Source organism: Ascidiella aspersa, chromosome 8 (assembly GCF_963924565.1).
Source record: "Ascidiella aspersa chromosome 8, kaAscAspe10.2, whole genome shotgun sequence".
Taxonomy (NCBI): domain Eukaryota; kingdom Metazoa; phylum Chordata; class Ascidiacea; order Phlebobranchia; family Ascidiidae; genus Ascidiella; species Ascidiella aspersa.
In genome coordinates, this window is record NC_139454.1 from 2,194,468 (window position 1) to 2,218,982 (window position 24,515).

Here is a 24,515-nt window from a genome sequence, read left to right on the forward strand (position 1 = left end):
TTTTTGTTTGGCTAAAAGGCCTAATCGTCAATAGATAAAAAAAAACAAGTAAGCGTAAGTTAATAACAAACGTCAAAATGCTCCATTCATAAATTTCACTTTGACCGAGGCGCTTCAAATTAGAAAAAATAGCAGAACTGTCGAAAGAAAAATACAATAGCCTTTTTGGAAGGTTAGACAAAGTGTCGGACAGTCTGTCTATTAATCACCGCAAACGTGAAAAAAATGCCCGTTTTGAGTTTGGAGACTTTCATTCAAGATATCATTATTTACAATACAACCTGCAAAAAAATCTATTTAAAAAGTATACCGAATATCAAAGCCGATAGAGAAGTAGGTGGCATTTTCGTGAACGTTTCGAATCCTAACGCTTCAATCATTTTCAACACTATGTGCTTTTTTTAAGAATTCAGGCAAATCGCAGACTATAATCGTCCACTAACAAAAAATGGTTCAAGGTAGTGCCTGGATATTCACTGGTTGGACGGTAATCGGTGGGTCGGTGATTCTGCTTGGTTTTTTCTTCTACTATGACATCCCTGAGCCAACAGTTGAACCACCAACCTCCACCATGTTCATGCAAACCACCACGCCCTTCACAGAGGCCTGTGGAATCAAAGGAAAACCAAATCTGAGTAATTATTACTTTTCATTTGCTTCGCCTAGAGTAGGGGTTCTTGAACTTTTTTTTACCGCAAACCCCTAAAAACCACGGTAGGGAAAACAGTTTAAAATGACGTCATAAATTGACTTTCATAAATCTGCTGATTTCGGTCCTTAAATATAGACTTACATATCAATTAGGCCTTTATAGACCCCCTAAAACTAGTTCACGTACGACCAAGGGGTCCATGGACCCCAGTTTAAGAACCCCTTGCCTGGAGCTTATATCAGTGTTTCTCAACCTTTTTTCGCGGCGATCTGAACACTAAGCGTAACACCAACAGCGAAGCTTTGGCGACCAATTTCTCTTCAGCGGACTTTTTATAAGTAAAAAATATTAGACGAATGTCATTAACGAATTGTAATTTAATTAATACGAGCCATGTTTTCGTATTTTTCCAGCAGTTTTACAAATTTTAGAGAAATCTTGCTCAGAAACAATCTCAAAGAACCTAACCACGTGAAGTACTGCAGTTTGCGACCCAAACAAATCAAAAGGCAAATTTGAGTCGCGACCCGTGGTTGAGAAACACTGGCCTTTTTTGGATAAGCTGCCTTGTAGTAGTTATCTTGTTACGAACTTCAAAAAGCAATCGTGTAGTTTTTGCCTGAATATTTAGTGAGTTTGCGCTATAGCACGAAATTATGGTTGAAAACGTGTACTTTGTATCAGGCTTTTCAAGCTGACTATTAGCCTCTTTTCACGGCAAATGACTTTCAACCAACATGATGTAGGCTCAAGAGCCTTCATAAAAACAGGAATAAAACATGAAATCATTTCTTAAAATTTTACAGAAATATATTTCGCCTCGTGAAAAGCATCATCAGTTTCCTAATTTCGAATCTTTTACATTTTATTGTCTGCGGGAGATTCCTAATTACTTTCGACATAGTTTCAATCTTTCAGCCTTTTTTCAGATGTTTAAACGGATTAAATGTAATCATTATCTAACGATGAGAGAACTTTAAAATAAGTCGTTCATCTTGTGACTCATGCAAACTATATTGAAATTACCTGATTGAGACTTGGAGTTGTAAGCAATTTATTTTAAAACATACTAGGTTGGTTGTTTTAGTTTTTGTTTTTGGTGTCATATTATTTATTCTTACGGAGATAAACTGTCGGTTGAATGGCTGAACAATTTGCTCTCTTCAGGTCAGCTGACCTCCTGAATGGACGCCATTAAAAAAGCACTTCAGAAATCCGCTGTTTAAAAAAAAAATATTTGCTCTCTGTTATACAGCAAAGCAGTTTGAAATCCTGAAATGTGCCTTGTTACATGGCTAGACTTCAGGGTACAAATATTGCCATCAGCCGAAATTGACCTTATTCTTTTGTGTACGATAAATTGCGTTTGTTTTGGCCTGTAGCAAAATTGATAGTAAAAGTAAACCCAACATACTATCTTGATCTAGTGGAATCGGACACTTAGCCTACAAGCACTATTTTCGTCGTACCGTCGATTATTATTATTGTTTAATCTCTTCCCTGCATTTTACCAAAACTTTACATTTTGTTTTTCAGGCCCTGCTCTTGGACCGTTAATATCAGGTGTAATTGATGGGAGGATTATAGGTAAGGACGTTCATTGTATGTTTACGGAGTTTTGGCAGCAAGCAACCGTTATTGCCTCGGGCTAGGTTCGACCGTTTGTACGTAACGGGCTTTTTTCTGAGCGCTTAGCCGGTTTCTCAGATTTCAGCGATTGAACTTGTAAAAAAAAAACTGACTGACATTGCCACGTGCGTTTGGTGTACACCGGTGTTGTTAACAAGTCATTTTTGAATGGCTTAAGTTCCAGTCAAGTCATTTGTAAAAAATAACAAGTCCCTTTCAAGGGGGGGAACTTTTTTTCCTTTCTTTTTTTTAATTTAATAAAATCCCAAGATTTTAATTAGGCTTTCATGGACCCCCTAAAACAGGGGTTACCAACCTGTGGTACGCGAAGGTTTTTCAGGTGGTACGCGAGTAGCTTCTGTTTTTTTGACAAAATCTTAATTTACAACTTTATATTTTGTTTATCTGGTTTTGTTTACATAAATAAATCCCCGAAGACAACTCTTATTGTTACGTAACTATTCCTCTTGTTTCAAAACAATGCAATCTTCGAAATACAGGTCATGACAATTGTCAACAAGGAGTGGGGAACAGTGGGCGTTAATTATGTCAAATAGTTGCTCTTGATAGATATCATCTACTGTATTATAGCCTAAGCTACAAATAGCGTTGAATAATGCGAGTTGTAAGCTAAAAATAGATAAAAATGATGATTCGAACTAGTTGTTCTTCAAGAAGTGGTACGCGTGGCAGTACAGAGCGTCCAAGTGGCACGAGATCGTAAAAAGGTTGGGGATCCCTGCCCTAAAACTTGCCTACTCAACCCCATTCCCTCTATCCTTCTCCAACATTAAGAACACCTGGTATTAATACTAAATATTTCCGATAAATATCGGGTTAAGCTCGATACCAAGACGTTGTCGCGCTACTCCTGCAGTTCCGGTTTTAAATCGTTGCTAAGCATAGGCGATTTGGCTTTTTATCGCAAAATTTTTAATGATAAAATTTATCGCAAATCAGTAACTGTAACAACTGGTAACTAAACATTTTGTTACGCTAAAGAAAACTTCGGCGTCCTAATCAGTAAAAATACATTTGAACTTTTAAATGTGATCAAGTTTGCCTCTTTGACAAGAATAATATTGTAATTTGTTATAGAATTGAACGTACATATTTTTATAATATATAGGGTATAGGAACAAATGTATTCGACACCCTTAATACAGTGGTGTTTATAGCAATCCGGCCATTGTAAGACTTGGTCAAAGACATTTATTAATTTATTACAATCTTTAGTCCTGGTTTCCAACAAATTTAAAAGTCGAGTTCGACGCATTTGATTTTGTGCAAAGTACAGTTGAACTATTTGACAATGTCATGTCGATTCAAGCCTAAATAGTGCATGTGTAAATCGCGTTGTCTGGTGTGAAATCTTCCACCGCCGTAGGCCTACAACTTGGAAATTCCCAACGTTGAAAATGTGCGAACTAAAATAATACAATACAAGATGAAAATTTGTATAACTTAAGCCCAGTGGTTCTGTGGTTTTGGGCTCGCACTCATTAAAGTTTTGCTAAAATTGCTAACATAAGTGCCGTATAGCCCAAATATAAAATGCAATGTTTGAAAATTAACAACATTAAAATTAGAATTTAACGTTTAAATTATTTAATAAAATTTTTGGATAGCACTGGGCATATGTTGCAAAAGTAACGGTAAAAATGACGCAAAAATGACAAATTTATTGCCAGATCTATAGGCCGCGAATATTTGGTGTTCTGTTAACTTGTTCCAAAAAAAACAATCATAAGAAAGATGACTATGCAGGAAAACGCTAAATGCAAAAATGTCTCATGTATTTATCAGAGTCCTTGGAAAACCCTTTTTTCTCTTTAAAAAAGAGAACATATCGTTCCAAAAGACGACCTATCGGTAGCGTAGATTTACTGTTGACATTAAGCTTGTAAAATATATACCGGTATATTTTGAAATTATATTTCGTGGTATTATTCTTTCCACAGCAGTAAATAAAATGCAATCCAACACAAATAGCCAGCCGTAATTTTTAAGCATTATATTTACCCGTATTTTTATTAAAAAGTAACCCTTGTTGCAAAGTAGGTATAGCGCATTGTCGCAAATAACAATCACCAACTAACAAACGACTGCCAGTAAATCGGCCGCCATTTTTGTTCTACTCAGGTGGATCAACTGCTATTGACGGAGATTGGCCTTGGATGGCCTACATCTACGAGAAGGATAAGGGCTTTCTTAAGGGTGGAATTTGCGGGGCATCTTTATTAAACCATCTTTGGGTTGTCACGGCCGCCCATTGCTTAATTACGTAAGCACAAATGTATTAAGGCTGTCATATATTTTATATTTTATTCCCGAAAAAATCCTGATATTTTGTACCAACGAGAAGTAGGCCTACGCATGTAGCTCGAAATTTTATACAGGGGTCGGCAACCTTTTTCTAGTCGCGATCCAAAACCAAACTTAGAAGTCTCTGCGGGCCGCAAAAAATGGTAACTAAGAATTGTGTTATTTTCATGCTGGAACAACTGTAAATCAAGCGGGTATCGGATTTTTTTGCACTTAAAACGTGTTTAACATTTAAGAAGGCAGTGAAATGTTGGTGCAAAGCGCCAAAGAAAGGCGTATGTTTGCTTTAAAATTTGAGTCCACACGTCGTCATCCATACCACTAATGAAAAGTGTGATAAAATTACTTTGAGGAAACGCAATGGCATTAATAGGTAATCCCGGTTCAGTGTTTTTTAACCTTTTTAAGTCAGGGCAGATCTGGCGAGCGTAACGAGCGCGATTTGTTTGTTTTTTTGGTATACCGGCATTTCTTTTAAATTTATTGCAAGTTTTTGTTACATTGCCGAAAATAAAACAATGATAAAACTATATGTCTAATTTTGGCACACTATGCACGGATCTGTAATGTAGCTTGATAATAAATTGCAAAGCCAAAAAGGTCGAGTAGATCTGTTGATGTCAACTGAAGATGATACAAGCTCGTGTCGAAACGTCTTAATTAAGATGCTGTCGATCTACTCGACCTTTTTGGCTTTGCAATTTATTATTAAGCTATATGTCTAATATTTTTGAATACGTTTTCCATATTTTAATTTTTTTACGACGCACTTGGCAGCCTGCCACGCCGCAACGGTAAAGAAGCGCTGATCCAGTTTAAAAGCGGCATCAAAACGTAAACAAACCGTATGTATAAAGATCATTCGCGAACTTTTTTTGCACTCGTAGTTTAAATAGTCGAAACGTATTTGAAGTGTACTCGTGCCTATTTGGTCAAAGAGGCGGCGGGCCGGATGAATTACAATGTTGCCGACCCCTGGTGTAAAATCTGCGGAAGTAAACAAGATATCGGTCAGATATTTTACGCATTATTTAAAGCAACCTAACTTAGCCAGCAATCAGACTTTTTCAAAACAATATTAAATTCCTACTAAATAAGTTAGCATTTGAGTCACTTCATTCAGTTGATATGTTGCTCGTTGAGTTTTTTCACGGTTAATTAAAGCTCAGTACACACGATATCATTACGAGGTGATTAAATGCGGTAATTTAGCGGCGAATAGAGTAAAATCGATTCCGAAAAGCCAATACCGCTCGCTTTGGGTGTTGGTCACGCGTCAGTGAACTCCGATCACGTGCTTCATACTACCAGCAAACATTAAAAACAAATTACTTGCACTTCATCATACAAAAAGGTAAACATTTGACTATTTTCGCTTGTTAATGGTCAAACTACGTACAAACTTTTTCGAGTTATATTTGGAAAAATATATTGTATTTAATCTGCATTCTGCAATGCTATTACAGTGAACCCACATTGGAAACTTTGGATTTTGCGCGGGGGAGACGATTTTGCAGCTTAAAATTGCGCGGCTGTAATAACGTTATCCATATGAAAATGGAGTACTATACTAAAACCCGTTGGCGCGACAAAAATGTTGCTCGTTTGAGCGATTTTTCGCGGCTGACCACGTTTTACGTTGATTTTACATGAAATGCGCGGATATGACCGCGGCCGAACGGAAACCCAGGCCTCACCCGGTAATACTAATTTACGGAATAATGAATGGTCGGAACGCTCACTAATCTAAGTGTTACCCCTTTAAAACAATTATTAAACCAACGCACAATATTTGGGTTAGGGTGGGGGTTAGCGTTTGGGTGAAGGTGGGTCAAGTGTTATTATATTTAATAATAATAATGTAAGCATTCCGACCATTCATCATTCCGTAAATTAGTGTTACCCGGCCTCACTTTCCAGTCTGGCAGTGAACTTGTTTCATATTTATAATCTTTGTTACTTCCTTGGTATCTTTATTAGTTCTATACATTTCTTGACACTGGTCTACAATCCCACCACTTTTTTGAAAATGCAAGGAAGATATAAATATGGAAGAAGAAATATACTAGTAATACTTGACCCGAACCCAAATGCTAACTCACACCTTTACCCAAATAATGTTAGCAATATAACACCCGGATAAAATGTGGCAGGATTTCAGACCAACCAGTGCCCACTTATTTAATCTGTGCTTGTTTTTGTTACTCTTTGTTGTAGAAAATAGTTATCAGGGTTGCCATCAATTCTATTTGAAGGTATTTTAAAACCCTATGATGAAATTTAAAAAAGCTATAAATTGTCTTAGAAAATTCTTTGATTTTTCTATTCATAAAATTGTGTGGCAATTCTAAATATATATATATACATATATGTATTTATATTTTTTTAAATGGAAATAACTGTTTAAAGGGTCGACCCCCTTCTGTATGGTGTTATATTGGGAGAACATACAATCAGCAGAACAACTGGGAGGGAAGTTTTCCGAGACGTGATTGAAATCAAGACAAACAATTACGATTCACAACGTTACAACAATGACATAGCACTTTTGAAGGTAAAAACACCATGATATGTTCTTTTTGTTTTTTAATGTTAATGACTTGACTGGGCTACACTTATTTGGAGTAAACAACTTAATTTGACTGATGCGCTTTATTAATTTAAATGTTTTTTTTTTTGTAAAATGAAGCTATTGACTTTGAAATTTAAATGCTTGTTTTGTGCTAGTGGCGCTGCATGTAAGTTAATGCCCAGAAATCCACTGCCTTTCCTCCAGAGATCTATTTAGCGTGAAATATTGCCGACTTAGTGAATTTACCAAAAAAATTGTCGTTTTTTGCATATATATCATCCTATTTTGGCATAGAATTTCAGCCCAAAAAATGTTTTAGTCAGGGCTTGGACTCTTATTTGTAAGTTGTAACTGACTTGTTCTGTTTAACAGCATCATTACTTTACATTTTTATGATGCTTTGCAGCTGAACGCTTCGGTTTCTTTCAACAAATTTGTTCGGCCTGTATGTGTTGTGCCTATGGGAACACGTACAGACAATGCAGCCGATCCAACATTTGCGGGAGCACTATGTTCAACACTTGGCTGGGGCCTTACAGGTAAAAAGAGGCAATTGCTTAACTTAAGTACAGTGAAGTCACTCAAAATGACGCAAGTCATTTCGGACAAATGACTGGACTTGACTTAGTTCATTGAGTCAAATCATTTGGGTTGAGATAAAGTGTTTTTCTTTAACATTTTATTACATAGTACAGCTATTTATCTATGTTAAACGATTTGCTTGCTTTATGTAACGTTTTTTGTTATTTTTTAGTTCAGTTATTGCTCACATTTTTACGGCATGACTTGATTTGGAATTGACTTGGGCAACTGATATTTGAAAAGACCTAAATTGGATTTAGGTTATTTCACAAACGACTTTGACCATTTTCACAAACGACTTGATTTCAAAATGCCTTGTTTTAAAGTTTCATGGTTTGAAGTAATTTCTTAGAAAAATACACAAAACCTCAGAGATAATGTGGAATAGAAGGTTAGCAATATGGAATGTTAAATCAAAGTTTAAAATGTAATTAGAATATCAAAGTCCATACAGAAGTAGGTATCATTTTGAACGTTTTGAATAAGTCTTTATTCATTTTCAACATTTTTTGATTCTGTATGGGCTTTGACATTCTTATTACGTCTTACTACAACCTCCAACCATTATGTTCCAAAGTTTAAAATGTTTTGGCCACAAACAATAAAAAGGTAACATATTTACAATGGGATATTAAAAAACTAATTTTTAATCACAAACAATTGTACTTTGAATGACTAAAGAAACCTGACGATTGACAGTAGACAATTTTAAATATAAATCAACATTGCTCAAGATTGTCAATTTAGCTTAGAAATTTAATACACGAGAATCTAAAAGTCATAAAATTATTTATTTAAAAATTTAAAGTGTGTCTCAGGCGCACAAAATAACGGGCTAAAATGTTTGATTTTGAAAATAAACAAATATTCGGTTAAGATTTTTACATTTAATTCTGCACGCAAAAATATGTATTAAAAGCATTTTAATTCAGTTCAAGCCAGTTACACAAATGAAGTTTAGGTCAAGTAATCAATGAAACTGACTCAAGTCAAGGCTAGTCAATTTGCTTATAGGATTGAGTCAAGCAACTTAAAAACAATGACTTGATTCAAGTCCTTATATTTAAACTTTTTTGAATTGCTTTTACCAGCTCAACCAAGCAACGCAAGAAGCGACATCCTGATGCAACTTAACGTGCGGATTACGCCCGACATACTGTGTAGGAGTTTTACAATCGCCGGCTCAATGGACTACAACTTTAGAGTGGTGGCCCCGGGCGACCCCAAGTTCTGTGCTGGGGGCGTGGTGGGTGAAGACTCCTGCGACGTAAGTAGTCAAAATCGATTTAAATTGCACATAAGTTGTTTACAAAATAACAAAAAAGTGAATCTGAGCAATACATGGTCCACACTTCGTTAATTTTCTGCAACTATTTTTACCTTGTATTTCAACTGTTAAAATACTTTTTTAATACCAGCGTCCTGTTGTGCATTTTTATAGTTCTTTTTGAAAATGACTAAGAATAAACTAAGCATTTTTAAATAGTCCTGCATAAAACTGAATTAATAACTGACATGTGCATTAAAACATGTGGTCGGCAATGCAAAGACACAAATGCGGTATTTTAAACAGCAATATGTTGTTTAAATTTATTTCTATTAGGTCAAAAACATATCATTTTTTAGTAAATAATTAATCGCCATTATTATAAGAGTAAGTTTCTGGTATAAAACATTTTATCTAAAGATTAGTTTAGAACCGGGGTTCTTAAACTGGGGTCCATGGACCCCTTGGGGATCCGTGAACTAGCTTTAGGGGGTCCGTGAAGGCCTAATTAAAGAACTAGTGTATCACTTGAATTAAAAATTAAACGGTTTTGCACTGAATGTATAGTTAGACTCCATTTAACTTTCACATTTTTCGGACCGAAATAACAGAGTTATGAAGACTATTTGTATTGTGACGTCATCATATTAGTGTAATAACCTTCTCAATATTTTTTTGGACAATCTCCTTGAATTTCTAAATTAACTTTAATTTTTCACATTTTTCTGTCTATATGGAATTAGTATTAACAACCTGATGAATAGTTTGTGGGAAAATCTTTTTTGAAATATATTAACTTGAGTTTCCTATATTTCTGTTGTTGGGATATTTCTTAAGGGTTTTTCAAATGTTGAAATAGTGTATTAAGAATTAACTTTAAATATATCCTATGGCGAAATATGTTTTCTGTTTTTAGGGTGATTCTGGCGGGCCTTTGGTTTGTCTGCATGACGATGGATTCTATTACCTTCACGGAATTACTTCGTACGGAACAAACACCTGTGCACAACTAAACAGGCCTGGCATTTACACAAAGGTAACATCTTTTATGTAACTATTCAACGCAAAACATTCAAAGATGCCTTACTGGAGTAACAAATTAGGCTACTTATTTATTATTTTGGCTTGAAACCAATATTATTGTACTTTTTCTAATCTTGTCTCTAAATTATTACAAAAAGTGCCTAAATTTGAATGCTTTTATTGCAGGTTGCGAATCTCTCGGATTGGATTTCTGAAACGATCAATTAAACAATTGCTTCTGATAAAATGTTCACCACTGCGAGCTATCTTTTGCAATATTATTAAAGTGTAAAATAAAAATTTATTTGAAACCATCGAGAAACTTGAAGAAAAACACTATTAGTAAAACCTGCTATTTCTGTTATTATTTTAAGTAGCATCTTTGTGGTATTACCAACTTTCCTGTATAATTTTTGTCAAGATTTTATGTTTTTGAAACAAAATCTACTAAGACAGAACTTGACTAATTTTGTATCATGAAACTAAATATTGAAAAGGAAAATTGCCAAATGTACTTTCTGGATCTTAATGCGCCATACACTTATATTTTTTAGATAAACTTTAGCTGTTGCATAAATAGAACAATTTCGAAAGTCGAAAGCTAAAGAGATTTAATTAGAGAAACTTTTTCAGTAGCAGTAAAGTCATCATTTCGATAACGCATGAAATATGCCTGCACTTGGGCCATAGACATATTGCCTTCACACTTTGAGAAGTTCTCGGCAAACTTTGCCACCGTTTCCGGCTTCGAATCCGGGTAAAAGTGCTTGAACGCTTGCACTGCCTGATCGCTGGTTGCATAATCGATCAGCTCTTTAACGTCAACTCTGCCTGGCCTTAAAAGCGCAGCATCAAGTCTTTCAATGTGGTTTGTCGTCATAAAGACAATCCTGCCATCCGAGGAAACAACGCCGTCTAATGCGTTAAGGAGTCCACTTAGTGTGACATGGTTCATGCCTTCGTAGCGCTTATCTGGAGTGCTTCTATCCACAAAAGCAGCGTCAATGTCCTCAAGTAGGATAATGCTTTGTGGAGGAGCAGACACAATGAAATGCAAAAGCCTGTCATCTGAAAGTGTCCAATCGCCGACGTTTAACACAGATATGCTGTACTCCAGTTCGCCAGCCAGTGCAGTGATAAAACTAGTTTTACCGCATCCTGGTGGACCATGAAGCAAATAACCTCTTCTGTGTGGTATCCCTCTATCAACGTACCACTGTTGTGACCTCAAAAACTTGTTTACGTCCTGAAGAATAGCTTCGCTCTGACCTTGCCGCAGCTTCACAGAGCTAAGTGGCCGACGGCGCTGCGGGTTTCCAAATTGTCTCCACTCTATTCCAATTGGTTTGAAAATGAGCGTCATGTTTTCATTTAGGAGAAGGGCGTCTTCTCTGGCTTCGTACAGGATTTGGTTGAACAATGCTTTATTTCTTCCCAGAGTTGTCAGCGTGACTGTTTCATAAGGGACATGGTGGTTTTGATCAATCATCTGTTTTTCTCGGACTCGTTCAATTTTAATAGGCAGTCTCCGGTACCAAATGTAATGTGTCCCAGGACAAGGCGTAAAATTAAAACCAGTGTTTACCTTACCGCTGTGAAGCTTTTGAAACTGAGTTTGAACACTCAAATGGCAACTCATGTCAGGCCTTCTTGCAATCCACTGAAGCATCCAGTTGTAGCTGTGATCGGACACCGGTATCTCCAGGGTGGTCATCATGTACCTTCGAAGTACTTGGGTAGAAACAACTGCCCCCTTCCTTGCTATCGTTGCAACCATGCCGAGCGAGAAAAGACCAAATCCAGCCCCGAAGTATGGGTTGTCCCCAAGACTAGTAATGGCATCTGGCAAGTGCATGGCTTATTGTCCTTTAATGGACATATACAGTCTGTAAAAAATAGCAAGCTTAGTGGTTTGATTGCTATATCTAGCAAAAATTTATTTGAAATGTTGCTCTTCAGCCTGATTTACAAATTCTTTCTCTAATTGGAGAACCAAGGTTAAAAACTTTGCATTTAATAAAATTACTTTAAATATTATAAAATAGAATAATTAAAGGCGTATAAAGGAAGGCTGAAAAAACGATTTTAATCTTTTGTACCTCAGTAAGTTACAACATCCGACATTAGTCTAGAATCCTACCACAACAAACATTATTTGGGTTTAGGGTTAATAGCGTTTGGGTCAGGGGGGTCAAGCAATATTATTAATTAATAATACTTGACCCTACCTCACCCAAACACTACAACCGACACCCTAATCCAAATATTGTGAGTTGCTTTAAATTGTTTAAATTCCCAGGTTAAAAACTATTGCAAATCCTACACCCACGTTGTCAAAATAGCAAGTTAGGCAGTTATGGTCAACCACCAGAGGTACAACAACGATTCAGTTAAACAGATTGGTAATAGCAATTGACGATCAGTAGGCATTTTTAAAACAGTGTAAGTCAAATAACTTGATCATGCGTAAAGCCATGGGGGAATCACCGAATATAATCTACTTAGAAAAGCGGTTTTAGTTTTAACAACATCCTTATTAAAATAATAATAGCTTGGTCATTCATTTGGGTTCAGTTAAATAGTAGAAATAAATTTCCCCACGGCGTTTAATTAGGCGCCTTGTGAGAACGTAGACAGTTATATATTTGCATTTGTCGACAACAAACTAAGGGGATTACCCAAAATGTCAGAACAATGACTTTCATTAAATGACTTGTTAAATGTATCTGGATCTAAAAAGTGAATTTAAGTAAATTTTGCGATGGAAACAATCACTGATAATCCTTATGATCAAAACCTGGAAATCAAGGTAAGAATGTATTTAAAGCATAATATTCTATGACCTGTTTGAAGAAATTACAACAGGGAACTTTGTATATTTATTTTTTGAACTGCAGGACTGTTTAATACACTTTCCAAAATAGGGATACACAACACTCTGAAAAACAAACGAAATTCACGCTAAACCTAGTGAAATAAACCAGACCTGTATGGTTTATTCTGCTGAATTGCAAATTCTGTCTATATTACTCTAATGAAGATATAATACAATAAAAAAGGATAAAATTTTATAAACTGAAGGACAATTATAGCTCACTTCAGTTTTTGTTAATTTTATGACCAATCTTTGTGCATTTTGCAAACGATTTTGACCTGAAATAATTTTGACAAGTTTTGACCTAATGTGTACATTTCAAAAAGATAATTGTCCTAATAAACGCTGATACTTATTTTAGTGTAAATTTTTGTTTAGACCACATCAATAACAGATGAGTACGATGTGGACTGGAATCAAAAGCTTGGAACCGGGATTTCTGGGCCGGTTCGTGTCGCCACAAAACGTAGCACAGGGGAAAAGTTTGCTGTAAAAGTCGTGGTTGACCGAGCCAAAGCACGACAGGAGGTAAATTTGTATAATCAATGAAACAATAAAACAGAAAGTGTAGCAAAATATTTTTTCGTGTCTCATTCTAGTCTTTGCAAAATTAACACATAACTAAATTAAAACATTGTTGCATAATAGTTGGAGGTTCTTTTAGGACGTAGTAAGATTATCAAAGCCTATAAAGTATAGTTATCATTTTGAATGTTTAAAATGATACCTCCTTCTTTATGGTCTTTAAGATTCTTACTACTATCTAAAACAAATTCAGTATAGTATCTGTTATTTTTTATTTTACTTCTTGTCTATAAGTATGCTACAACAGCAACTGCATTTCTGGTGCTAAAAGTTTTTAAATTTAGACAAAAAAATGTCAAAAGTGACCTTATTGTATGTATATATTACGATAAACCTGATTTTTTTTTCTCAAAAGGTGCACACAAAAATCAAACTTTGAGCAATCTAAAATTTAAAGGTTCCAAAAAATTTTAATAGTTTTTTTTGCATACCATTTAAAATTGTCAAACAACAATGGTATACAAAAACCTAAGTTAGTTTCAAATGTGAAGTTTATGGATTAAAGCTGGTCTGCGGAGTCAGAGTCGACTCAATAAGAATGCAAACTGTGAATTGTAGAGGTTAAATAGCACATAGTTAAATTTATTCTAACTATGTATTGTGCCTGGATGAGTTATATGACACCCTCTATTTTTTATGGATGAATTTATACGAAATCTCTAGTGAATTGTTGTATATTTACCCTGTTTTAGTTATGTAAATTGGTACAGTATATGCTATAAAGCCAGAGCCGAGCCTGGAACTCCCAAGAAATCATCAAATTGGTCGTACTTAAGGCTCAAGATTTGAATTTGAGTTTATTTTTTCTTGATTAAAAGTAAACACAGTCGCCCAACTAACTGTAGAAATAACTTCGTGAAAAGCACTGAAAAAAATTTTGCAATTTCTGTCCTTTTAGGTTCAAATGCACTGGAAGTGTAGTGGCCACCCCCACGTGGTTTCCTTGTACGAAGTTTACCGCAACGACCTCCAATTTCCCGGAGAGTCGGTGTCGCAGTCGCGCCTCCTTCTTGTCCTCGAACTGATGGACGGGGGCGAACTATTTTTCCGCATCAGCAAACAACACGGCTTCACAGAAAGACATGCAGCTGGAACTACAATGCAGGTTAGTGACGCAGTTTTGTTGTCTTTATTTTATTGTTTTGCGGACATATTCATTTTTAGGTGACATTTAATAGTGTTGTTTAAATCATTTTGAAAAAAGTGCCGGTATACAGCAAGTAAACAGTTTTACAAAATTAAGATTTATAAAAGCACTATATTTAAACATAATACATGAAAATTTTAATAACATTTTTGTATGCATTATATTCTGGGTCACCTAACTATTTTTCGGGTTGCAATATTTGAGTGTATATAGTTATGATGAGGGTTGCCTCTAAGTCTTTCAATGTCTTGGATTAATTTTGAATTGATTTGCGTATCAAAAAGTTTTAAAAACAAGTCTTTGAGTTTATTTTGTATGCAGCTTAAGATATGTGTTTAAACAAAATTTTAAACTATTTGTTATTTTGATGATCATGGCATTTCTACTGTTTTGTTTATCAATTATATTCAAAACACGTAAATGATCAAACTATAGTTATTTGTACATTTTCTTTGAAATGTTCTTAAAAGTCCTTAAAAATGTCTGAAAACTCTGAATATTAATATATCATCGCATTGTTGTTACTGCCCAGACAAACTGTATGCACAAGTAAATGTATATTGCAACTACTATTGTATATTTTTTATGTCTTTTTAAGATTGCCCTTGCAGTAAAGCATCTACACGGCAAAAACATCGCACACAGAGACTTGAAACCAGAAAACCTTCTTTACAAATCCACACTGGACGATTCTCCGATCAAACTTTGCGACTTTGGATTTGCGAAGCTTGATAATGGCGACCTTATGACACCACAATTCACGCCCTACTATGTTTCACCACAGGTCAGCCTTCTACCAAAGTTTAAATGTTAGGTTGTTACAGCAGAATACTCTATCAAAGCTAGCAGCTCAGGTCAGACAAGTAGTAAAATATCTTAAAAGATCTACAGGGTGTCCATAAAGTCTCTTTACAATTTAAAAAAATTATTAAAAAGTGAAATGATGAGATATCGCAATGAGGTTTGTTTTACGTTAATCAGTATTTCATAAACTTTTTATTGACACATTAAATACACTTTTAAACATTTAATCAACATTTAATTAAAAACAATTAAAAATATCATTACTTTGTTTAATACACTTCTATATGGGCACCAGTAGTTGCATGAAGCACATAAACAGTTAATTTAGAAATTTTGTCTGAAGCAATATATATATTTCGCCGACAAAGGCATCGGCAGTAAATATCTTTATTCGAAGCAACAATTCTGGAAAAGAGTATTCTGCTGTTTATTTTGCAAGGGTCAAGGTGATTTTCATTTCACATATTTAGTGCAACCTGTTAGGTTGTTGAGTTATCTTCAATGTCAAAATGATTTGAAATTTTTAGCTAAAATTTGTTTTTTTTAATAGTTGAACGGTTATCTGACTGTAAAGTTGATTGAACTTGTCATTTGTTTTGCATTGCCTAAAACCTAAACTTTAAAATTAATTTAATCTAGATCTGTGGTTCCCAAACTTTTAGATTTTCGACTGGCGAACCTCTTTCATTTTTTTAATGACTCACGACCCCTTTAAAATATGGAAATACCTTGCTAGGCTTATTCTTAATACATTTTTAATTCTCCGCCAATTAATTTTATTGACAAATCTTCCCGAACCATTTCTTTATTTCTCACTGCTTTGACTATTTAGGTTCTTGAAGCACAACGAAGACATCGCCGGGAACGAACAAGCATCAGCACTTCAACTCTTTATACTTACGACAAGGTTGGTCGATTATAAATTAAATCCTTTTTCAGGTGTTCATGGTCATAAATTAACTAATTCAAGTGTCACACATACTGGTGTATAGTAGTTTTAAATTTATATGGGGCCAAGTGTCATACTTGGCTGGCCAATGATTACCAAGAAAAAAAAACAAAGAACAAGCTATTTACCTTGCTAACAAAGTATTTAAATCATTGCATAAAATCACTAATAGATGGTTGTGGTAATTCGGTTATCCTGCTTAGCACATAAGCTGGTGTATAGTAGTTTCAAATTTATGTGGGGTCAAGTGTCATATTTGAATGGTCAATGTTTTGGGTTTACTGTGTCCAGATCCTTAAAACAGAACAAGCTATTTACCTTGCTAACAAAGAATTTAAAGTATTGCATTTAATGACTAATACTAGGCAGTGGTGGTATTTAACCGGTTCCTAGAAATTCGGTTAAACCGCTTTTTGAAAGTGAAAACATTTGTACTACTGATTCATGGCCAACTTTCTTATTGTTAAGGAAAGATCCCAGGACATAGACATATTTTTATTGTCTTTTACGTTAAGAAAATATGTCTTTTTTAATCTGACTCCCTAAAATTGAAGGTCGCATAGATTTTTGAAAAGTACAAAGGGGGTCGCGAAACCAAAAACGTTAAGAAACACTGCTTTAATCTGGCCCTAAACCGCTGTTACACGACAGAGCTGCGATGTGATCACTCAGTGTGATAATTTACATTCTCAGGTGCTGAGTTATTGCTCATAATCGAAAGAGGTTACCAATTTTTATAGTTTAACGTTTAATTTTAATGACTGTCACTTGACTTATTACTTGACTTAGACGGAAGTTATTTTACAAATCACTTAAATGTTGCTCAAGTTCTTTTACAAATGACTTGACTTAAACTTAAGTTCTTTTACAAGTGACTTGACTTAAACTTAAGTTCTTTTACAAGTGAATTGACTTAAACTTAAATTCTTTTACAAGTGAATTGACTTAAACTTAAGTTCTTTTACAAGTGAATTGACTTAAACTTAAGTTCTTTTACAAGTGAATTGACTTAAACTTAAGTTCTTTTACAAGTGAATTGACTTAAATTTAAGTTCTTTTACAAGTGAATTGACTTAAACTTAAATTCTTTTACAAGTGAATTGACTTAAACTTAAGTTCTTTTACAAGTGAATTGACTTAAACTTAAGTTCTTTTACAAGTGAATTGACTTAAACTTAAATTCTTTTACAAGTGAATTGACTTAAACTTAAGTTCTTTTACAAGTGACTTGACTTAAACTTAAGTTCTTTTACAAGTGAATTGACTTAAACTTAAGTTCTTTTACAAGTGAATTGACTTAAACTTAAGTTATTTTACAAGTGAATTGACTTAAACTTAAGTTCTTTTACAAGTGAATTGACTTAAACTTAAGTTATTTTACAAGTGAATTGACTTAAACTTAAAGCCGTTTTAGAATTACAATTCGTTGTTACGCGGCAGAGTTGCGACATGTGGTCCCTCGGTGTGATCATCTACATCCTGATGTGCGGCTATCCTCCCTTTTACTCGGAGCATCCTTCCTCCAGGAGAACAATAGACAAGAGCATGCGGAGGAAGATCATGAACGGGAGTTACAACTTCCCGGAGAGAGAATGGGAGAGGGTCTCCGATCGAGCAAAAGACGTCGTGAAAAGGTAAATTGAGCTTGCAACCATACTTCTGTATGGTCTTTAATATTCTTATTACGTCTTCCAACAACTACCAACCATTATGCTCCATTGTTTGCTTTTGTTATCTTATTCAGGGGGAAAATACTTTTGTTTTCATTTTGTTGAAAATGAATGAAGGGTTAAAAAAAATCACTTGTTCTTAAACTGGGGTCCATGAATTCCATGAAAGCCTAATTAAAATCTTTGTGTATATTTTTGAAATGTAATGCATTTTTTAAAACGAACATTTTTATTTAAAAAAACAGATCAGGACAGGATTCTTAAGTCTACTTGTTTTATGGCGTTAGTTTATGACGTAAAAAATATTTAAGAGGGTCCCAGTAGTATTTATGTGCTGTGCAGGTTGTTGTGCGTTGACCCCCACGAACGAATGTCGATCGAAGACCTCGTCCAGCATTCCTGGCTTACTGAGGAAGCTCCCGACACATTACTCCAGTCGCCCATGTTTATGACAAACAAGGTAAGCTGTTCTTTACGGAGATAATTGTTTAGGAGCCCTTGTCACTCTGGTACTTTTTTACATTCGCGAGGTTAGGTATGATTTTGTACTTCATATCTTGTATTTTATCACAAGCAGTATTGTTCTTTACTTATTCGCGAGAAATATATTAAGAAGCTTACTAATAGAGCAAAAATTTGATCCAAAAGGATTTGAAATGTCTACGACACTCTTGAGCAATAATTACCCGTAATTTAATATTATGAAATAAGATATTACAATAGCGCTATCATCCGTAAATTTAAGTTTCATTGTTTTGCGACAAATCACTTAATTGTTTAACTTTATTCTAATATACGATCAATCTAAAAAGGCAAAAACAAAAACAAAAAAAGCTTGTTACTCTGGTACTGTTTTTTTTTTTTTTCTATATTCGCGAGGTTAGCTATGATTTGTACTTCGTCTGTGGCAATTCATCATTTCTAGCAGAAATCAGTATTGTCTAACATAAAAATGTATTAAAGTAAAATTGTTTAAAATATTTTAGTTGGCTATATAAATGTTCACATTTTACAAACAACTTTTTTACGCTTAGGCTATTTTTAAACAGAGGTTTTTGGTTTAAACGTATGATTCCGACAAAGTATTTGTTGGGACAAAGTGTTATTTCACACATAAACTTTTCTTTCAGATAAACTTTCCGTCTACAAGGCGCATGAAAGTTGTTCTACTGATCGCGTTTGGGGTCTGAAAAATTGTAAACCCGAAAAACTTAGTCATTTTTTGTTTAACCATTGAGATATATTGTATGACCCTGATTCCAGCGGTTTCTCGACAGATAGCACTTTTTTGATCCATTAGCGATAACCTATTTTTTATGTTTAGCCAACCAATAACTGATAGCGATTTACCTATTTATTCATACAACCGTTTTTTTGTATGTTAACTTTACGTCTTGTTGGACAAACTGAATGAAACACTTTGTTGAATCACTAAGCCATGAATATAAAAGCAAAGGAGAATTTTCAAGTTTAAACAATAGCATTTTTTTTTTTTTAAGGAAATCTATATAATATTTTGACAGTAAAATATCCGGTAATTTTTTCGATTCCGATATATCGGTAGTAGATTATCGGCCGATATTATCGACATATCGGTCTATCGCTGATCTTAACCTTATTAGAGTCGTTAACCCCTCAAAAATTTTACATTGCACATTTGAGTTTTAAGTTATCACCTGCGATGAATTAATGAATAAATAACAATATAAAATGACAGCTTAATTTGCATTCAATTAAAATTACCAAATTTAAACCACTAGAACTCGTCTCTGGTGGTTTGTTATCTTCGCCGAGTCGAAATGTTTTAAAAGATCTAACGTTCTTGATTTCACAGGAACTGCCCCAGGAGGTTTTCCAAGAAGTTAGTTAAGTTTTTGTTTCTGTCATGAAACTTCAGATTTAAGGTTTTGTGTGCCAGACCTCATTCGATTGCGGTTTGCATTGGCATGTGCTTCTCTGCTTTGCACTTTTTCGTGCTTTTTGTACATAACCCTGTAAATGTGGCCGCTTTTATCGTTTAATTTGAAGAATATTTAAAAAATAAATGTCGTAGCCAAATTCGATTAAATTGACATGATTTTCACAAAGACGTTTCGATACGAACTTGTATCGTCATCAGTAGGAATGCACGATACTTAACATTTCATTCCTATACGATACCCGATATTTTAGACGATAATTATCGTGATCCGATCCTATACGGAATGACGTCATCACTATGCTCAAACAAGCTTCACAAATAAAACAAAACGTCAAAAGCTAATTAAAAAATGCGTCCCGGGTACGATTAAAAGCTCAGAATGATAAGAATTGCGTCCCACCTTTTATAAGTGATTCTAAAATATATATAAGATGCTTGAATTACTTCTCAGTCACATCAACTGAAGATGATACAAGCTCGCATCGAACTTTCGTTTTTTATTAAGTCAAAATGCGGATTTCTAATGTTCAACGCATTTTCTTGCGCTGTTGTTGAATACAGCAAGTTCTCATTGCATTTTACTTCCTAATCAAGATGATGTCGATTTACTCAACCTTTTGGCTTTAACATTCATTATCAAGCTACATTACAGATCCGTGCATAGTGTAGCTAATCAACGTGCTTTTTCGAAAATAACAAAACATGATCGGTTTGGTTTTGATCTGAATATTAGCAATGCGCTTATTGGTCTTGTGAGTTGTGAATTATTTTTCTCGTGCCCCTATGAAAAGTGGATTACGGGCGCATGACAAAAAGCTAATTATATCATTTTTCTCGACAAAAAAAAAATTAAGTCTTTGGAACAAATTTTTGAGCCATTTTCCACTTATCATGTTTTCTAGAATTTCGCTTTTCAGCAACGACTTTGTCCTTTCCTGCCCGAAAAATAGTTAAAATACTAACACAAAAGATGGAAAAAAGTTTTTAGTGCCACTATTTAATCTGTTTTAACACTTTTTGGATATTTTGTTCGAGAATTCAATATTTCAGTACCAAAAAAATGTTTTAAAGCCCCTAAAAAAATATTTAGAGTCCATAAAGCCCTCTTGGTTTCTATTTTTGTTCGCGCTTTCGTCGATTTTTTTCCCAAATCCGCTTTTCAGCAGCTTTTTTCCTTATAGGCGAAACTCCAGGAAGTGGCAGACCTCCACGAATCGCACCTGCGTAAAATGCGAATCGTTGAGCGACCTATCGACCTCAAACCATTCGAATCCGTCATTAACCCTATCCTAGTGAGACGACAACAGCTCAACAGGTTTGGACGCCATTTTTGGTCTGTTTTGGCAGCTCAAAATAGATTGGACTTCTAAGCTTCTTAGCTGATGTTTGATTTTGCTCCTTTGATAGATTACCTCTGTGATTTAGGATTCCATTTTTTGTCTGTTTTGGTAGTTCAAAATAGATTAAAGTTTTAGCTTGCTGATGTTTGATTTAGCTACCTTCAGTTGATAACCTCTTTGAATTAGGATTCTATTTTTTGATTGTGTCAGAAACAGTCGTCAATGTTTTTGTTAGGTGTATCTACCTTCATTTGGTAATCTCCGTATTTTAAGGGAGTATCTGTTACAATTTTTTTTGCGGCATTTAAAAAAAGTTTATCGATAACCCTGATCATTACCACAGTCAGCGACCAAACCAAATCAAACGGGCACCAAATTTAGGGTCGTGAGAAATACTAATCTACAGCCTACTGCGTAAAAGCAAAAGGAAGGATCAATTTTTGTTCTAAGTTTCACAGTTCAAATATTTTGCAACACACACCGTGTACACTTAAGGCTGAACGCCTAGATTACAAAAAACTTAACTAAAAAAATCTTGCTCTGGACCGATCTTAATTTATCTACCATGTGGATAACATCAGTCAGCGATCCAATCGAATCAAACAGCGACCAAATTTAGGATGGCAAACCCTAGGCTTAGAAATACTTTTAAAACCTATAAATAAATACTGTATAAAATGCAATTTAGACATATTTTAAACTTTGTAATATTACCTGGAAGACATGGAACAGTACACACTTTTACGTTTACTGAAGAAACCACGCAATGGACTTAACTTGTAGAAACATACACCCTGTTGTGCTGCAAAAAGAACTATTAACCGTTATGAAGAACTAGTTAGTACCCACAATAAGTATTAGTAAGATAAATATTTGGTTATGATGTCACAAACAGAATATAGCATCATACAAGCTACGTACGTTTAAATGCATGTTGTGCCATGCAATGTACACTCCAGTCAGTCTGGTAATAAATGTAGTTATTTATTGTAATACCCTGTAATAGGCTTATTGTATTGCGGCATCTTGTACACCCAAGTACACCCCATCAATGAAGTACACCTTTAACAACCCTGGGGTTTACACCCGGCTGAAAAGCACTGCAATAGCTCACTGCTCCAATTTTGTTTCTTAATTTTTACAAAAACACGACGCTTCACCTTTTAGACAGGGGGAAGTCCCTTCACCCCTGCGCATCGCCCCCGTCGAAGACCCGACCTGGATGCGAGCGCTTCGTGACGTCATCGCCACCCTGCTCTTTCCCGTGACGTCATCGGACTTGAGCGAGCAGCAGAGCGTGACGGAGGAAGCGGTGAGAGCGGCGATCTCGTCGAACAAGGATAACTCGGCTTTTAGCGAGGTGAGGTTTTAAGACGAAATGTCCTGTTATGTCGTTACTTTGTGACGCCATCTCTGAAAATTTCATTTTTTGACTGTTGGTTATTAGGGTCCTTGATTAGGGTCCTTGATACAGCAATTAATTGGGAAAAAAGTAACATTCGTGTTACCGCGTGGGTAGGCAGCCCACAGTCCCGGTTCGGCCAAGTTATCCAGTCTAGCATATTGCGCTCCGTGATGGGCGTCGTAGCTTCCATTAGCTGAAAGTGCTGAACCTGGAAAGCTGCCGTGTTTCAAGCCCAGAATATAACAAGGCAGTATATAGAATATAACAAGGCAGTATATAGAATATAACAAGGCAGTATATAGAATATAACAAGGCAGTATATAGAATATAACAAGGCAGTATATAGAATATAACAAGGCAGTATATAGAATATAACAAGGCAGTATATAGAATATAACAAGGCAGTATATAGAATATAACAAGGCAGTATATAGAATATAACAAGGCAGTATATAGAATATAACAAGGCAGTATATAGAATATAACAAGGCAGTATATAGAATATAACAAGGCAGTATATAGAATATAACAAGGCAGTATATAGAATAGTGTTCCATGAAACATTATTTCAATTAATAAAGCGGCGATCTCGTCCAACAAGGACAACTCGGCTTTTAGCGAGATTCTGTCGTGCATGTTTTCTCGCTGAAGTTACATCCTTTTGATAGTCCGATAATATTGGATCGACAGCGATACCTAATTGGGGATTTTTATATTTTCAAAATATGCCAACCTTATTTTAGTAAAACGATCACAACCTAACATATATAAAGTATTCAATCCAATATTATAGGACATTTCTAATATGTGATTTCCGATTTTTTTTCTTTTATAATTGTTGAACCGAAGTTTTGCTTAAAACCGACCCCATTGAAATTATTTTTTTGTTCTTCGTAGATCCTGGAAAACCACCGCTGGGATGGCGATCATTTCGTTAGCGAGATAAACTCGAAGAAGTTGTGCCGGGATATCAAGGAGGTTCTCCAATCCGCGCACACTACAAGCGATGGCTGACCTCACAAGATATAACGCACTTTGCCGCTATAGCCATGCGTAGGGATGTCTGCTATTATTATTGGTGTCTGACAACTAGATTATAGTGTAACTATAGGAATGTCCGATAATATCGGAGCGGATCCGATACCCGATACCAAGTGGTAGTATCGGTAATCCAATATCAGATCGCGATATTTTTTGTCCACAATATCGGGTTTCGCTATCGGAATAAAATGTAATAAAATAGGACATTCCTATTCGGTACCAATAGCCTGGTATCGATGCCCATTCGATGCTACTTGTTGTATTATTATTAAAAAGTATATATATGTATTTATTTTCTATCTCACCTGTTGCAAATTACGGGATAAACAACTCCAACTAACCCTGCCTATAGTTCATTTGGTCTAGCCTTGCCGTGCTTTATGTTAATTAAGCCTTTCAGGTTGGCACGGATACCACTCTAGTATCGGACGAGTGCCGATACTACCACTTGATATCGGGTATCGGCTCCGATCCGATATTATCGGACATCCCTAGCCCTCATGCAGCCTATTGTGTGCGGCTCACGATAACGTTGGACCACCTTAAACCAGTGTATGCCACCTCAAGCGCTTCGCATGAAATTGTAACAACAGTTTGCACTATAAGCTTTTAAACTGTTTGTGCTGATTAAGTGTTGTTTGTTTAAGTGTAAGATGCCATAAAATAGTTGCGCTGTGACGTTATCGTTGCTAAAACAACGACTTAGAGGGCAGATCACAGTTGTTGTA

The 24,515-nt window shown here is 35.3% G+C and overlaps 3 protein-coding genes across 3 annotated transcripts; 2 read left to right on the plus strand and 1 right to left on the minus strand.

Annotated features, from left to right (window-relative positions):
- The first annotated feature begins 448 nt into the window (after window positions 1-448).
- Window positions 449-10,527, plus strand: LOC146134837 (chymotrypsinogen A-like). The gene is made up of 8 exons (XM_083395678.1): window positions 449-635; window positions 2,189-2,239; window positions 4,424-4,565; window positions 7,016-7,160; window positions 7,585-7,717; window positions 8,852-9,027; window positions 9,944-10,063; window positions 10,237-10,527. Exons 1-8 carry the CDS (start codon window positions 449-451, stop codon window positions 10,276-10,278), a joined length of 996 nt encoding a protein of 331 aa, XP_083251804.1. The 3' UTR covers window positions 10,279-10,527.
- On the minus strand, window positions 10,245-11,926 carry LOC146134838 (mitochondrial chaperone BCS1-like). The gene has a single exon (XM_083395137.1). It carries the CDS (start codon window positions 11,903-11,905, stop codon window positions 10,652-10,654), a length of 1,254 nt encoding a protein of 417 aa, XP_083251263.1. The 5' UTR covers window positions 11,906-11,926; the 3' UTR covers window positions 10,245-10,651.
- An 812-nt stretch (window positions 11,927-12,738) lies between these two features.
- On the plus strand, window positions 12,739-24,198 carry LOC146134839 (MAP kinase-activated protein kinase 5-like). The gene is made up of 10 exons (XM_083394940.1): window positions 12,739-12,859; window positions 13,304-13,453; window positions 14,409-14,615; window positions 15,256-15,441; window positions 16,294-16,368; window positions 17,851-18,044; window positions 18,423-18,540; window positions 21,183-21,316; window positions 22,509-22,701; window positions 23,644-24,198. The coding sequence occupies exons 1-10, from the start codon at window positions 12,812-12,814 to the stop codon at window positions 23,758-23,760; spliced, it is 1,422 nt and encodes a 473-aa protein (XP_083251066.1). The 5' UTR covers window positions 12,739-12,811; the 3' UTR covers window positions 23,761-24,198.
- Window positions 24,199-24,515: the final 317 nt, after the last annotated feature.

Bases quoted from the DNA above. Each gene is read 5' to 3' on its own strand.
- LOC146134837 (XM_083395678.1), top strand. From the start codon at position 449: ATGGTTCAAGGTAGTGCCTGGATATTCACTGGTTGGACGGTAATCGGT. The intron at 7,718-8,851 runs GTAAAAAGAGGC...TGCTTTTACCAG, and splicing joins ACTTGGCTGGGGCCTTACAG to CTCAACCAAGCAACGCAAGA. The intron at 10,064-10,236 runs GTAACATCTTTT...CTTTTATTGCAG, and splicing joins GGCCTGGCATTTACACAAAG to GTTGCGAATCTCTCGGATTG.
- LOC146134838 (XM_083395137.1), bottom strand. From the start codon at position 11,905: ATGCACTTGCCAGATGCCATTACTAGTCTTGGGGACAACCCATACTTC.
- LOC146134839 (XM_083394940.1), top strand. From the start codon at position 12,812: ATGGAAACAATCACTGATAATCCTTATGATCAAAACCTGGAAATCAAG. The intron at 13,454-14,408 runs GTAAATTTGTAT...CTGTCCTTTTAG, and splicing joins GAGCCAAAGCACGACAGGAG to GTTCAAATGCACTGGAAGTG. The intron at 15,442-16,293 runs GTCAGCCTTCTA...TTGACTATTTAG, and splicing joins CCTACTATGTTTCACCACAG to GTTCTTGAAGCACAACGAAG.